This window comes from Apium graveolens, chromosome 9, assembly GCF_009905375.1.
Source record: "Apium graveolens cultivar Ventura chromosome 9, ASM990537v1, whole genome shotgun sequence".
Lineage (NCBI taxonomy): Eukaryota > Viridiplantae > Streptophyta > Magnoliopsida > Apiales > Apiaceae > Apium > Apium graveolens.
Genome location: NC_133655.1, coordinates 153,712,007 through 153,727,132, shown reverse-complemented (window position 1 = coordinate 153,727,132; position 15,126 = coordinate 153,712,007). Strand labels below are relative to the sequence as shown.

The following is a 15,126-nucleotide window of genomic DNA, read 5'->3' as shown; positions in this document are numbered from 1 at the left end:
AACTCAAAAGTGGAATTAGTTGGCTATGCAGATGCAGGATATGAAGGGTTTTTAGCACATAAACGCATCGAAAACATAAATTTAAATCTTAAAAAAAAAACCGAAACCCTCCGCAGGATCCATGCGAAAAATAATATTTAATTCGTAGTTCAGTATGTTTACCTTAAGAAGCTTTACGTTAATGGAAAGATGGAGGTCTTTAATAGCGATCCAAGAACGATGAACCGAGATCCTTAGCAGCTGCTCCTCAAGTGTGAAGCACTCCACCGGTATCCACCAAGAAAACGATGTAATGAAGGAGGAGGAGATGGAGAGAATTAGGGTTTTGTAAATCTTTTGGTTGAGGCAAAAATAGGGTTTATAATAGTATATTTATAGGCAAAATTTTCAGCTGAAATTTTTTCCATAAAATATTATTATTATTAACCCTTTATTATTCTCACTAATAATTAAAACACCTTTTAATTATTAATCCTTTTTCTAAACTCTTTAGAAATAATTCTCTCACTTGATTTAATTTCCAAAAATTAAATTCTTAATTAATAATATTAAGAAACTTTTCTTAATTATTTTATAATCAATTAAATCTCATTTAATCAATTATTAAATTTGCCAATTAATTATTTATTTCATAAATAAATAATTATCAGCCATTATTAATTAATTCCTCCACCACTAAATCATTCTCTTTTATGGTGTGACCCTGTAGGTTCAATATTAAGCCGGTAGTAGAAATAAATAATAATAAAACTATTTTATCATTATTTATATAAATTCTCTAATTCATTAAATATGATTAATTAATCATATTTATTCTACATCGTGAGGGATACTTCTCAGCATATCGCGACTATCCGGATAATACGAATTCACTGCTTAGAATACCAAGAACCTATTCAGTGAGTAGTTACCGTGCAATTAATTCCTTCTACCCTGCAATGGCACGATTAAATACAAGGCATGAAACTTGTGTCAAGCCTATCTTATTTAATCACTTGCTTTCCCATTCACTATGCTTAGTTCTATTTAATGTAAATTAGAAACTCCTTTCTAATTTCATTCACTCTGGCCAGAGATTCCTGAACTAACATAAGTGGATCAGCATTGAACATTCTCTTCCTACACTGGAAGGGGTAGATCCTTTATTGATCATACACTATCTTCGTGTACAAATTCCTATACCCAGTAGTGCCCTTATAATTGTCCCTTGAGACTAAGAACTATACCAAAGCATAGTTCAGTGTACACAAGATGACTATGATGACCTCAAGTCTAAGGATACTTGTACAACTATCACTATGTGAACAACTGCTGACACGTGAGTGAACTCCATCAGTTGTTCAGCTGTGTGAGTCATATTCAGTGAACTTATTCTATAATAAACACCTACATACTAGCTATAGTGTCACCACACAAATGTCTATGAGAACAGGCATCCTTCATAATGAAGCAAGCATAGTATGTACCGATCTTTGTGGATTATTAATTACCAGTTAGTAATCCTACGACCAGGAACTATTTAAGTTTAGAGTTATCATCTTTTAGGTCTCATTATTATGATCTCATCACAATCCATAAAAAGATTTACTCTAAATTGTGGTATATCTTATTTAAACATTTAAATAGATAGAGCCCGCAATAAAAACAAAACAAGCCTTTTATTAATATCAATGAAATCAAAACAGATTACATAAAAGTTATTCCTAAATCCTCATACATGATTGGACTTAGGACATATCTCTTTCAGGATACCAGTATGATTCACACAAAGGAAGATCACAAACATGTTATATATTCACATATGACGATACTGTAATATCTTGGCGATCTACAAAAGACTCTTGCAGCAAATTCTTCAAATCATGCTGAATTGTTAGCACTTCATGAAACAAGTCGAGACTGCGTGTGGTTAAGGTCTCTGGTCCACCATATTCGAGAATCATGTGACCTTTCAGTTAATGAAGAAACTCCTACTATTCTGTTCGAAGATAATGAAGCATGTATCACTCAGACTAGGGAATGCTACATTAAAGAAGATCGAACAAAGCACATTGATCCAAAATTCTTCTTCACTCACGAAATTCAGCAAAGGGGAGATATTAATGATTGTCAAATTCGCTCATGTGAAAATCCGACAGATTTGTTCACAAAAGCACTTCCAACATCATCTTTTGAGAAACCACTGCATATGATTGGAATGCATAAATTTCAAGACATCTTGTAGTTATGTTAAAATGAGGGGTAAATATTATTTTAAACTATGTACAACACATGTATTCTTTTTCCTTCATTATGATTTTTTTTCCATTGGATTTTTCCTAGTAATATTTTAATGAGGCATGATGTTAGTACAAGTCATCCACGGGGGAGTGTTATGTATTCAAGTGGATGAACTTTGTGTTCCTCCATTAATGTTAGATCTTTGACATTTCATGTAGCTCAAACCCCCTTGGCCTTTCATTACCTTTTTAATCCAATATTATAGGTTATATATAGGGTCTTTGTATAAGGTTTTATGTAACAGGATTATATAATGAAATATATGATATTTTTTTATATTTTATAAAATTTTAAGATAATATAATATATATTATTTATGTATCATTAAAGTAATTTTCTTTCACTTTCCCCTATAGTTAATTTTCTTTTGATTTGCTTTCATGTACATAGTTTGCTCATGATCTAATGTTTCATAGTTTGATTTAAATCCTACTCCCCGCTGCAGATTTGTAAGTAAAATCAATGAAATAATCATTGGCACAGGTAACAAGGTGACACTAATGTTCATTCTTATTTTTTTAAGTCCTAATGTTGATTGGCAATTTGGCATTAGTTTGCCCGATTGTGTTCGTGGATATATATTTATATATGGTTGATCACCTTTTCAGTTTTTTAAAGGTTTTTAGCTTCATTATGCCTATATGCAATTATAATTTACTTTTAACCTTTTCTAATATTATTCGCATTAAAAAAAATAAATGAAGACGATATCAGAGAGTCACATAACCTTTCACATATCCTCCTATATATATTGATTTGTATTAATATTGTGTTTGACAATAGAACGATTCAAACTAATTTTTTATCTAAACTATAATATTAGTTCATATTGGAATTTATCTAATTAGTATTTTTGTTCAATAACCGTCAATCTAACAAAATATCATAACTAGTACGATTAATATCGAATTAAAAAGACATGATATAAATTGTTATCATGAAAAAAATGTACACAATTTTGTTTTATTATGTATATTATAACGGGTGTCGGCCTATAAAATGTGATACAAAATGAAAAATAACTAGGAATAATTACTTTTTTTTAATTTCATATTTTCTTAAATAATATTTATAAAAAAAAATTAAAAATATTTTTTAGAGCCGCTGCGCATCGATGGGTTTAAATAAGATTTGAATGCAACTTTTCAAATGGGTTAAATATCAAGTAGATCACTTGCTGCGTTCAAATGTATCAGGTGAGTCACTAGTTACAAAACTGACTCAAATGAGTCACTTATTTCAAAATTTGTATCAAAAATATCACTCTATCGTTTGTCAAAATTCTTAAAAGTATTATATATTGAGTTTCACATATTTTTTATGAATGATATTACATCCAAATGAAAGATTCCGATTTCTAGTATTTTAGATAGTATTTTTAAATTTTTAAAAATTTATCTACTATTTATTTTTATTTAAATCAAATAAAACAATCAAAAAATTATAAATAAATAGTTGATAAAATTTTAAAAATCTAACAATATTATCTAAAATATTAGAACTCGGAACCTTTCATTTGGATGTAATATCATTTATAAAAAATGTGTGAAACTCAATATATAATATTTTTAAGAATTTCGACTTACGATAAAGTAATATTTTTAATACAAATCTTTAAATAAGTGACTCATTCATTTTTGTAATCAGTGACTCACTTAATATATTTGGACCCTTTTCAAACATGAAATAATGGTAAGCGTTTCCGAGTAGTACAGAAAATTGAATTCCGATTGCAAAATGTAGTAGGACAGAATACAAATATAAAAAGCAAACAAGTCGGGTTAAATTGTGAGCAGGAGGAGTTTCCAATTAATTAAGAATCCATAAAAAGCAGCGCCTGTTGGTTTATTTTTGTTAGAGAGAGAGGAGTTTCCACGTCCTTTTCTCAGCTTCCCGGACAAATATTATTTATACACACGCAAACTTTTTTGACTTGAGCAAATAAGGCTTCTTCATTACTCTCTCTCTCTCTCTCTTGATCTTTGGTCATAAATACTACTGGTAGTAAAGATCAAAAGTTTGGAGAGTAGTAGTAGTAAATAGTTGTTGTTGATAAGGGTGTGTTTGGATTTGATTCCTGAAGGGGATGTTTTGTTTGTGCAATGAAAGAGGAGAGTATGATGAATTGTATCCTTTGCAACAACCACAACCCTTTTCTCTTCCTTGTCCTCTTCCACACTGGCCTCCAGGTATCATCGTCTTTCACCTTTTCTTCATTTATGTCATCTGCTGTGTGCTTCAACCTTCTTTTTTTTTCTTTATTCCCCCTTTTTTTTATATTTCTCTCTACAAACTGTGTGTTTTCCTTCATATTCCTCTTATTTCTTGATATTGCTGTCATTGTTTCTGCCCAATCTTACTGGACTCATGGATGCACTGCAAATTTATTATCATCTGCTAACACTGCTTCTTCTTTTCTTTTTTTTTGGTATTGGAATCACAATTTTTAGACTTAGATTTTTGCATATTTTGTTGATAACTTACCAAATATTCCGAGAAGCCGACCCCTTTGACTTTTTTGTTTAAGTTTTGTTGTATCTACTATATGTTGTTTATACCCCCCCTCCCTTTTTTGAATAATCAAACTACCTTTGTGGACTTGGTCAAATTCGGCTTACCTAAGAAGCACAGACACTTCTCTTTGTGTTAAATTACGTGTTTGGATAAATGCTATGCTGATTACTTTGGTGATAATTTCCAAATTATTTGACGGTAACTGTTTCGGGACAACAAAATTGCTTTTTGGGAGCTGTTATAGTAGTCATCTTGCAACAACTGACAAGTAATATGTGGAAGTGATTATTTTCGCTCAGCAAATAATTAGGAAACTGAACTCCCAATAACCGGATTTGCTAATAGGCATCAGTTTCTACTATATAATCCCTCCGTCACAATGAATTCTTAACATTTGAATAGAGTACTCGACTAGACCTGGCTATTCGGATAACCGGTTCGGTTTCGGATCGGATCAATTTCAGATCGAATCTACTTTCGGATTATGATATATTTGAAGACCATTCGGATCGGCTCGGATGTGATTCGGTTTGAGTCTAATTCGGATTAAAATCCGATAAAATTCGGATTACGATCGGACAAAATTATGTTCAGATTAAATTCGGTTCGGATATTTTTCGGATCATAACTTATTACTTTTTTCAATTTTTGAGATTCAAAAAATATTTTTTTTATTTAATTTAGTATTTTTAATATAATTTAATGTATTTTTACAAGAAAATATAATTAAATAAGTATGTTATCATAAACATAAAATTGTTTAAAGTATAAATTTTGCTTATTTTGGGTCATATTCGGTTCAGGTAATATATTATTCGGTTTTAATCGGTTTCGAGTTATAATCGGATCTTGTATTTCGAATCATTTTTGGTTAAATTTTCAGTTCGGGTATTTTCCGGATCGATTTAAATAGGTTTTCAGATAATTATCGGATTGTATGATTCGGATCTTGGTTTCATGAATTTAGGTTCGGTTCTTCGGATAGGTCTATGCTTGACACACAATTTAAGGCTCTTGTCTAGTATAGTTACATAAATTATTTTTTTTTTCTTCTGACTAAAAATTAAATGTTTAAATTTTTATTCAAAAAAAGAAAATTTTAAAAATAAATTATGAACTATACTAGATTAGAGCCTTAAAATGCGTGCCGAACCCTCTGTTTCAAATGTTAAGAACCTACCGGGACAGATATCATACAAATATGTTTATGTGATTTCTAGTTGGTAAAAACTAAAACATATTATACATATATGTTTGTGCGATTTCTAGTTGGTAAAAGTTTTTGGAAGTTTTTAAAACTGATAGTTTATGTTTTAGTATTACTTAACCCTCTGTTTTTAGTATTATACAAATATGTTTGTGTGATTTCTAGTTGGTAAAAATTAAAACTTGAAGACTTCGGCACTCACACAAGCAGACTTTATGTTTTAGGGTTTCTATATCCACCAGATCGGGATACAACTAATCATTTGCCTCTCCATAGTACGGTTTAAATAGTTTAAGTTAAACTGCTAAAATGTGATAATTTTTACTTACATCACCTAGTGCCGATTTATTTAAATACCCTTCCCTTCTCTTCTGTACTCAATCACATAGTACTTAAAATGTAGAGATGCCATCAAAAAGTTGGCAGAGAATTTTTGAACTAATGGACTGGATCATAGCAAAAATGTTAAAAGACGTGTCAAGGAAGCGGCTGTAGGTTTTGATCTAGTAGGAGTTAAGTAATTCAGGAGTTGTGACCAGAAAATCAGCTGCTTCCTGTTCAAAAAAACATTATGATGCCAATTAAGGGTGAAGGAAAGATGGCTACATATAAAAACTGATAATAAATCAGTTGTCGATATTCCGGTTCTTTACACATTCTAAAAACTACAAAAAGTTTACAAATCTATATATAAAAAGTACACAACATTTATAATAAAAAATCCTTACAACTTAAAAACTTTATATAATCTTCTTTAAACACGAAGCAATCAGTTATTAACAATATTGATACCCGCCCCTCTATCATTTTAGGTCTGAATACTTTTACTATTAATATTAAGTTTTACCCAATTTTCTAAATATTGTTGGTCTACTTTATATAATCTAAGTTAAACAACAAGCTCGTGTATTTTAGAGCTTTTTTTAAAAAACAAATTATAGAGGTTTGATTATATGCTTAGTTTTGGATCTTTAACAGACTTAATTATTAAGTGTAGCCACTGGACGATTTTCTCCTCTGGGTTATATTTTTAATTAAAAAGAATAACAAGCTATTTCTTTCTGCCGATGGGGCGTACTACATACATGCTATTTTAACATAGAAAATTGCAAATGTGGGCACTCACTCATGTGTCTTAGATGGATCAAGACAATAACTTCAATTGGGTTTCTTGTGACGTAATAAAATCCCCAAAATCACACTTTCGGAAAAATCAACTCCAAATTCTTGACAAAGAATTCAGAACTGTGTACTTCAAAGGTAGTATTAAATTGTAGCCATCTCCTCTACAAAAGCAGCATTTCTGCTTTAACTGCAGAATCGGAGATGAAAACAATAGGAAATATAATAATTATGATGCTCACATTAATTAGAAGCCAAGAGCTTAGTTCCATCCAACTAAAAAAATATGAAAATCAGATTAAAGCTTCATAATTAGTAGATGAATCTCCCGAAAAGCTGCTTCATATATCAATGGTTTTGTTTTAAAATGTTCACGTCACAAAATCTTTGAAGTCATCTTTGAAGTCGGCATCTTCTTCCGTGGTAGAATGGCTCAAAAAATAAAAAATTCTGATTTTGACAATGATGGTGGTGTGAGGATACATGTATATGATATAAATTCAATCTATTCTACCAGCAACTGAAACTGTCATTTAATATATCAGACATGTAACCAATCTCAGTTAGATTTTTTCCAAAGTACTATACTGAAACACGATCATGATGATAGAATCAGTTAGGGAATATTTTAAGAAAGAGTAGGACCCATTTCGACTGCCAATTCAAGGTTGAAGTAACTTATCTTCCTAGAAAATTCTAAGTTGTGACCTTATATTTGACGATCAAGGTGTGTCTGATTTGGTAGAAATTGTTATCTGATAAAGCTCTTATTTAGAATAGGGAAATTAGTAATTATGGCATGTAATATTCGAAAGTCGATTAGATATTAAGTGTGCTCATAAATATTGATGATCGAACAAGTTTATTGTAAACAAGAGTGTGAGTGTGAGGAGAAATACACAATCCTTGCACTAAATTTTTTTATCGTGATTTTTGGTTTTACCTTCGATTAAGAGTTTCCATCTGTTCTTTCCTTCCGTGTTTATTGTAATTGATCAACAAAGATTGTTGTGTAAGCCATCCTAACATTTCGGAATGAGAACTAAGGTTCAAACTGGAGATCACTGTTACAGAAGAGGTTAGATTTCGGCACAAATTTTCAGTTATAATTGGTTATTGGATAGTCATCTCTTATCAAATCAACTTTTGAAAAGTGACCTTCTACTTTATGTATCTTAAAGATAAAGGCATATTCTTATCTGAACTTGAATCTAAGGGCCAAGTTTCTGAATTTAAGTTATTTAACGTTATATAACGGTGCAACTAATTTTGATATCAATCAATATAGATTGAATGAGACTTGGTAGACTTCGGACTTTGTGAATCAAGTTGCACAAAAATCTGTGTGAAAAAGGAACTGAAGGCATAGTAGTTAATCTGCAGAGATGAAAAAAACCTAGTTCTCTTAAGAATTTAGACTCTAGCTCTTCGGTAATCTGTTTAACTTTCATAAGAAAAATGACGTAAAGGGCCTTTGTTTAGTAAGTCCTTAATATTGACCCACTAAAAACGCCAAACGTTTTCTATTATTTCATGACCCTTGTTAGTTCATGTTGGGTGTTTCCATGTTTCTCATATCTTGGTTTCTGAAACAGGAATCTGACACAGACTATCTCTCTTGTTTCATTTTCTTATGTAACTTATAATGATGCTCTGTTTTACAAGCTTGTTAATTGCATCAGCAATTTATAATATATATTATCGTCCCAGGTCAAGGTTTTGGCACAGGACGAATAAACCTAGGAGAAATTGAAGTAAATGAAGTCACCAAGTTCGAAAGTATCTGCAGCAGCTTAGTACATAAGAAAGAAAAAGGTGTCACATTTTACAGACCTGTAGGAATTCCGGATGGGTTCTTCAGCTTTGGTGACTACTGTCAGCCAAATGACAAGCCACTTAGAGGATATGTTCTTGTGGCTAGAGATTTGGCTGTGGATAGACAAGAAGAGAAATCCGTAAATGGATCTGCTTTAATTAAACCTCAGAATTACATATTACTTTGGAGTTCAGACTCTGAACATGGAGAACAAGTTTTTATTTGGCAGCCAAAGGCACCCGTAGGTTACAAATCTTTGGGTTTTGTGGTCACAACTGATCCAAGGGAGCCTGAGCTTGAAGAAGTGAGATGCATCCGAGCTGATCTTACGGAGGATTGTGAAGCGTGTGATTTGATGCTTGATACACTCTCCACTTTGTCCAATTACCCAATTAAAATTTGGAACACTAGATCCTGTGTAAGGGGAATGTTAGGCATAGGTGTTTCCGTTGGGACATTTTTCTGCAGTACCTACCTAGATTCTGAAGATGACATGAAGATTGTTTGCTTAAAGAATCTTGATTCCTCGTTGCATGCAATGCCAAATTTAGACCAGATCCATGCTCTTATAAAGCATTATGGACCAACAGTTTTCTTCCATCCAAATGAGGCTTATCTACCCTCATCAGTGGGATGGTTTTTCAAAAATGGAGCACTTTTATGTAGTAAAGAAAAAGTCAAGGGTGAAGCCATAGATTCTAGAGGATCGAACTTGCCATGTGGTGGATTAAATGATGGGGAGTATTGGTTAGATTTACCAGATGATGACGAGGCAAGAGATTATATAAAGAAAGGTAATATGGAGAGTTCTTTGCTTTACGTTCATGTTAAACCAGCTAAAGGAGGAAGTTTCACTGATATTGTAATGTGGATATTTTGCCCCTTCAATGGACCATCTACTATCAAAGCAGGACTGGTGAATATTGAAATGAGCAAAGTTGGTGAGCATGTTGGTGATTGGGAGCATTATACACTCCGAGTCAGCAACTTCACTGGTGAACTTTGGTACGTGTATTTCTCCGAGCACAGTGGAGGTGAATGGGTTGATGCCAGTTCATTGGAATTTATAGAGGGAAATAGAGCAGTCATTTATTCAGCAAAAAGTGGTCATGCAAGTTTCCCACATGCTGGTACTTACATCCAGGGATCCACAAAACTAAAGATAGGATTAAGAAATGACACCGCTCGCAGCAATTATTTTATTGATTCATGCACGAACTATGAGATCATTGCAGCAGAGTATCTTGGAGAAGGAATTGTTAAGGAGCCACATTGGTTACAATACATGAGGGAGTGGGGTCCTACCATTGTGTATGATTCGCGTTCAGAACTGGATAAAATAATGAACTTCCTTCCATTTTTTTTCAAGTTATCTGTTGAGAGCATAATGGAATTGTTCCCGACTGAGATTTATGGCGAGGAAGGACCGACAGGACCAAAGGAGAAAGACAACTGGCTAGGGGATGAAAGATGATGAATTTGGCTGCCCCAACGACTTACTGAAGCTATTACTTGTATTAGAATCCGGCTCTTACCTTACGGTGAATTGCAGGACATTCCAGAATGTGGAAACACATTTTGAGCAAAGGTATGAAGGGAATATACTAAGTTTGTCATTGTTTGGATGTTGAGTATTGTTGTTGTAACATTGTGCCATTCAGTTGGTAATATTTCATCTTTATTGCCAATGTATAGAATTGTGAACATTTTTTTTATACCACATTTGCATGTATAGAATATGAGGTTATAAGGTTTAAACTGAATGTTTTGTACTACTGGTATATTCTAGTTATTGTGTATGCTACATGAAAAACCGTTATTTCAGTATTCAGATGTTTAGTTCTCATGTGAGTTTGGAATATTCATCCATAAAAAAATTGTTATTTCAGAATTCAGATGTGTTTAGCTCTCGTGTGAGTTTAGAATATGCACAAAAGTAATAGTTAAATTTATGAACACTAAATTTCTCACATATAGAATAAGCTAAAGTCAGTATAGACAGTTTTTTTTTATTAGTATGAAAATAGATTTGCTTTCAGGGGAAGTTTTTTAGGCAAATAGCTAAAAAAAATAAAAATAAAAGTCAAGACGGATAAATAATCGCAAAAGAAATACCTTGAGAAAAAGAACACTAGAAAGTTATTCCTAGTTATAAATAAGTTGAAATTAGATTAACCGAGACCAGTTTCAGTTCAGTTCTAAGAAGGAAGAAGATGATCATCAGAGAATAGGCGTAGATACAATTGCATCTCACCCCTATTGCAAGTAAAAGAAAAAGAATACAAAAACCAAATCTAAAAGAAATCTTGTTCTCAAGTATTGCAATGAAGAGTAAATTAATATACAGTATGTGAATGTGTTGAGTGTTGCCTATAGAAGGCCTATTACTGGTGAGTTGCTGAAAATTGGTTTCTCCGTGTTAGAATTGTTAAGACCCCAGTTGAGAGAAACACTTTTTCTCCTTGGCTTTGCTTCACCAAGCATTGTTATAATGTCTCTCATTGATGGCCTGTCCTTGGGAAGCTTAGCAGTGCATATGAGTGCAATTCTGAGAACAAGTAGCATCTCTTCTTGTACATGTTTACATTTCCCTGCTATCTCAGGGTCTAACACTTGATCCAACTTTCCGTTACTTGATGTCTTTCGAATCCACTCCACAATGTCCACTGATTCTCCAAATCCAGGGTCCAATGGTGTTTTCCCAGTTAAAAGCTCTAGTAGTACCACACCATAACTATAAATGTCACTCTTCTCATCCACTTTTAGAGTGTAACCGTATTCTGCAACAAAAAGGAATAAGATAGTGAGTACTAAATTGAACAGAGGTTTACATGGTAAAAAGTAACTTGATTTCATGATAAATGGTGGTAATTTAAGATCATTGAAATGTAACTAACCTGGGGCAATATACCCGTAGGATCCTGCTACCATTGAAACTGTCTCGTTCTTTCTTTGCATTGTTCTTGCTAAACCAAAGTCAGCAATCCTTGCATCAAATGTGGCATCCAGTAGAATATTATTGCACTTGACATCGCGATGAATGATTGGGGGTCGACAATCATGATGAAGGTAGGCTAGTCCTTGTGCTACACCAACAGCAACATTGTACCTAGAAACCCAATCTACCAACATTTTTCCATTTTCTTTCCCATGCAAAGCCTCGCCAAGGTTACCATTAGGCATGTACTGATATATCATCATAACATCCTTTTCATTGTGAAGATACCCCAGCAACCTCACTATGTTTCTGTGCCTGAGCCTTCCTAAAAGATTCACTTCCGCGAATAAATCATCTCCACTTTCATTATCAGGATCATGTGATCTCCATAGCTTCTTAACTGCAACAACAGAGTGTGGACGATGAGTTTCTGCCCTGTAGACAATCCCACTGCCACCCATTCCAAGCACATTTGATTCTTTTAAGCAAGTTAAAATTTCTGGACTAGTAAAATTTAGCCTCTGAAATGCTACAAGTCTCCATGGCCACTCTGAGTCTCCTTTCTTGAACCAATCTATATACAGATTGCTGTATAGAAACCAGCTTTGATAGGCCCATCTCGTAGCAAAAATTATGAGACCAACGGAAAAAATCACAGAAATTCCAACCAAAAATCCTAAGATAATGTGATGAATATGAACTTTCCTTGTTTGCCATGTACTTGTCGTTCTTTGAGAAGAACATAGGGGAAGTATTCCACCACAAAGTCCAGGATTTCCCGTAAGATCATTTGGATTTATCGTCGCTAAAAAACCATTGCTTGGTATAGGACCCTCGAGCTTGTTGAAAGATAGATTGAGCATCTCAAGGGCAGGCGAGGTTCCGAAACTTTCAGGAATTTTTCCCACCAATGAATTTTTTGATAGATCAAGAATGGAAAGGGCGGACATAGTAGCTAATGGTAGTGGAATTTCACCTGCCATTTCGTTGTTGCGAAGATTCAAATTCACGAGCCTCTCACATGAAGCAATACTTTTTGGAATTTCTCCTGAAAAATGATTGTTTGACAGATCAAGAACTGAAAGAGATGGGCATTCCTGAAATTGGTTCTTGATACCGCCTGACAAATTATTATTGGCAGCTGCAAATGTTTGTAGTTGAGAATTTGAGAGAATTCTAGGAGGCAAAGATGATTTGAGGTGGTTCCCGGAGACATCAATAAACGAAAGTGATTCGGAGAATGCTAGATCATCTGGTATATGTCCAGTAAGGTTGTTGTTCGCCATCTCTAATCTTTGAAGTTTTGACAAGCTTCCGAATCCAGATGGAATTGTACCGGTTATAAAATTGTTTTGAACTCTAACTCTAACTAGTGAAGAACAATTTGAGAGGCCTAAGGGAATTGGACCAGAAAATGAATTATTAAACAAAATGAGTTTAGTAAGGTTGCCTAAAAAACACAACCCCTCCGGTATGTGCCCGTATAATAAATTTGAAGACACGTCTAGCCATTCCAGCGGGGAATGCATCCCAAGATTCAGAGGCAATGGACCTGTTAAAGAGTTTTTCCATAATTCAAGAACTTCAAGTTTAGTCAACTCACCTATCTTGTTTGGAACAGGACCAGAAAGTTGATTCCACATAACATTTAACAGCACCAAGTTCTTCAGATTTGCAATTTCCTTCGGAATCTCCCCGGAGATTTGATTATCAGACACATCAAAATACATTAAAGAAGTGATGTTTCCTATAGCAGCTGGAATTTTCCCTTGAAAATTATTCTGATACAGGTACATTGTGATAAGTTTCTTGAGCTTACCCAGTTCACTTGGAATGGAACCTGATAAAGTCCCTACAGCCAAATCAAGATACTGCAGATTGGTTAAATTACCAAATTCTGATGGTATTGAACCTTCAAAATAGTTGTATCCAAGAATTATGGTCTCTACTGAACAAAGTTGCCCCAACTCTTCTGGAATCTTTCCTGTCAGATTGTTGCCAGAAAGTCCAAGAAATTTTAAATTCTTCAAGTTCTTGAAAGATTTTGGAATGGAACCCTCGAAGAAACTCCCACGAAAATCAACTATTTGCAAAAATGTTGCATTCCCAAGATCATCAGGCAGAAAACCCACAAAATTGTTCCTAGAAGCATTGACTGCAGTCAAGTTTTGAGCCATTCCAAGTCCCACTGGAAAGCCTCCAACAAAATCGTTCAACGAAACATCAATTCTCTGAAGCGAAACAAGATTCGATAGTGATTTAGGGAGTGAAGATGAAAATGCATTACAACAAATGTTGAGTAGAGTAAGACTACGGAGTTGTTGCATATCATCAGTTATACGGCCGGTGAGATTCATGTTGGAAATGTCAAGCTTCTCCACAAGGCCTTGAGGATTGCATGAAACACCAGTCCAGTTGCAATGCTGAAAACTAGTTTTTGTAGAGACAAATGTCCAGTCTTTGAGGTGATCAAGAGGATCAATTAGACTAGTTTTGATAGATAATAATGTGGATAATTCATGTTGATTCGGCAATGTTGTTGAAATTGATCCCTCACTAAAAACAATGTAACAGTAGGAGAAGATGAACAAAAGTTGAAGATTGGGTTGCATGGTGTTGTTCTTCATCTATGGACTGGTTTATTTTTTTAGTTGTTCATTAGTAATGATGAACAATGTTATGAAAGGGAGTGTAATATTATACACAAAAAATGTATGATTGGTTGTTTTATTAAACTAGTATACAAGCCAGCTTAAGCTTAACATAGTTTTTCATAATGTTGTTGTTCATGTGATTGTATTATTTGTGTTAACAGTTGTACATGTTTTTCGCAAATGGAATATATGTTTTGTGCTGGTCAGATATATAAAATTATGCACAGCAAGTATAATGGGGGAAATTCTAGAGATAACTGATTTGCTATTTGTTTTCTGAAAGGTTAACTGATTTGTTATTTAATAATAGAAAATAAACTATTTTCTGTTAGGATGAAAACATTTTACTTGCTCCAAATTTTTTTCCCGATTATATGACGTGATATTTGTCACATTAACAAACATTGACGACATTGACGACACATGCTCATTCTCCAAAGTTTTCGAAAAAATGACAAAAATATCTTTTTTTAAAAATTTGTGACAAGAATACTATTTTTTGAAATGTTTGGCCAAATATACATACTTAATAGGCATTTTAAAATTGGGTATTACTAATAATCATTTTAGAAATGGGTAACTTATGTAAAAAAAA

At 33.4% G+C, this 15,126-nt stretch overlaps 2 protein-coding genes across 2 annotated transcripts; one reads left to right on the top strand and one right to left on the bottom strand.

Moving 5' to 3' along the window:
• The first annotated feature begins 4,030 nt into the window (after positions 1–4,030).
• Positions 4,031–10,785, top strand: LOC141683040 (hypothetical protein At1g04090-like). The gene is made up of 2 exons (XM_074487728.1): positions 4,031–4,469; positions 8,834–10,785. Exons 1-2 carry the CDS (start codon positions 4,367–4,369, stop codon positions 10,411–10,413), a joined length of 1,683 nt encoding a protein of 560 aa, XP_074343829.1. The 5' UTR covers positions 4,031–4,366; the 3' UTR covers positions 10,414–10,785.
• A 344-nt stretch (positions 10,786–11,129) lies between these two features.
• Positions 11,130–14,529, bottom strand: LOC141686681 (uncharacterized). The gene is made up of 2 exons (XM_074491730.1): positions 11,837–14,529; positions 11,130–11,719 (listed from the first exon to the last, which is right to left on the bottom strand). The coding sequence occupies exons 1-2, from the start codon at positions 14,502–14,504 to the stop codon at positions 11,310–11,312; spliced, it is 3,078 nt and encodes a 1,025-aa protein (XP_074347831.1). The 5' UTR covers positions 14,505–14,529; the 3' UTR covers positions 11,130–11,309.
• Between the last annotated feature and the right edge of the window lie 597 nt (positions 14,530–15,126).

What these genes read in the sequence shown, in the direction of transcription:
- LOC141683040 (XM_074487728.1), top strand. Translation starts at nt 4,367, where the DNA reads ATGTTTTGTTTGTGCAATGAAAGAGGAGAGTATGATGAATTGTATCCT. An exon ending in TCTTCCACACTGGCCTCCAG is followed by an intron (nt 4,470 to 8,833) that starts GTATCATCGTCT and finishes TTATCGTCCCAG; the next exon opens with GTCAAGGTTTTGGCACAGGA.
- LOC141686681 (XM_074491730.1), bottom strand. Translation starts at nt 14,504, where the DNA reads ATGAAGAACAACACCATGCAACCCAATCTTCAACTTTTGTTCATCTTC. An exon ending in CTACGGGTATATTGCCCCAG is followed by an intron (nt 11,720 to 11,836) that starts GTTAGTTACATT and finishes TTTTTGTTGCAG; the next exon opens with AATACGGTTACACTCTAAAA.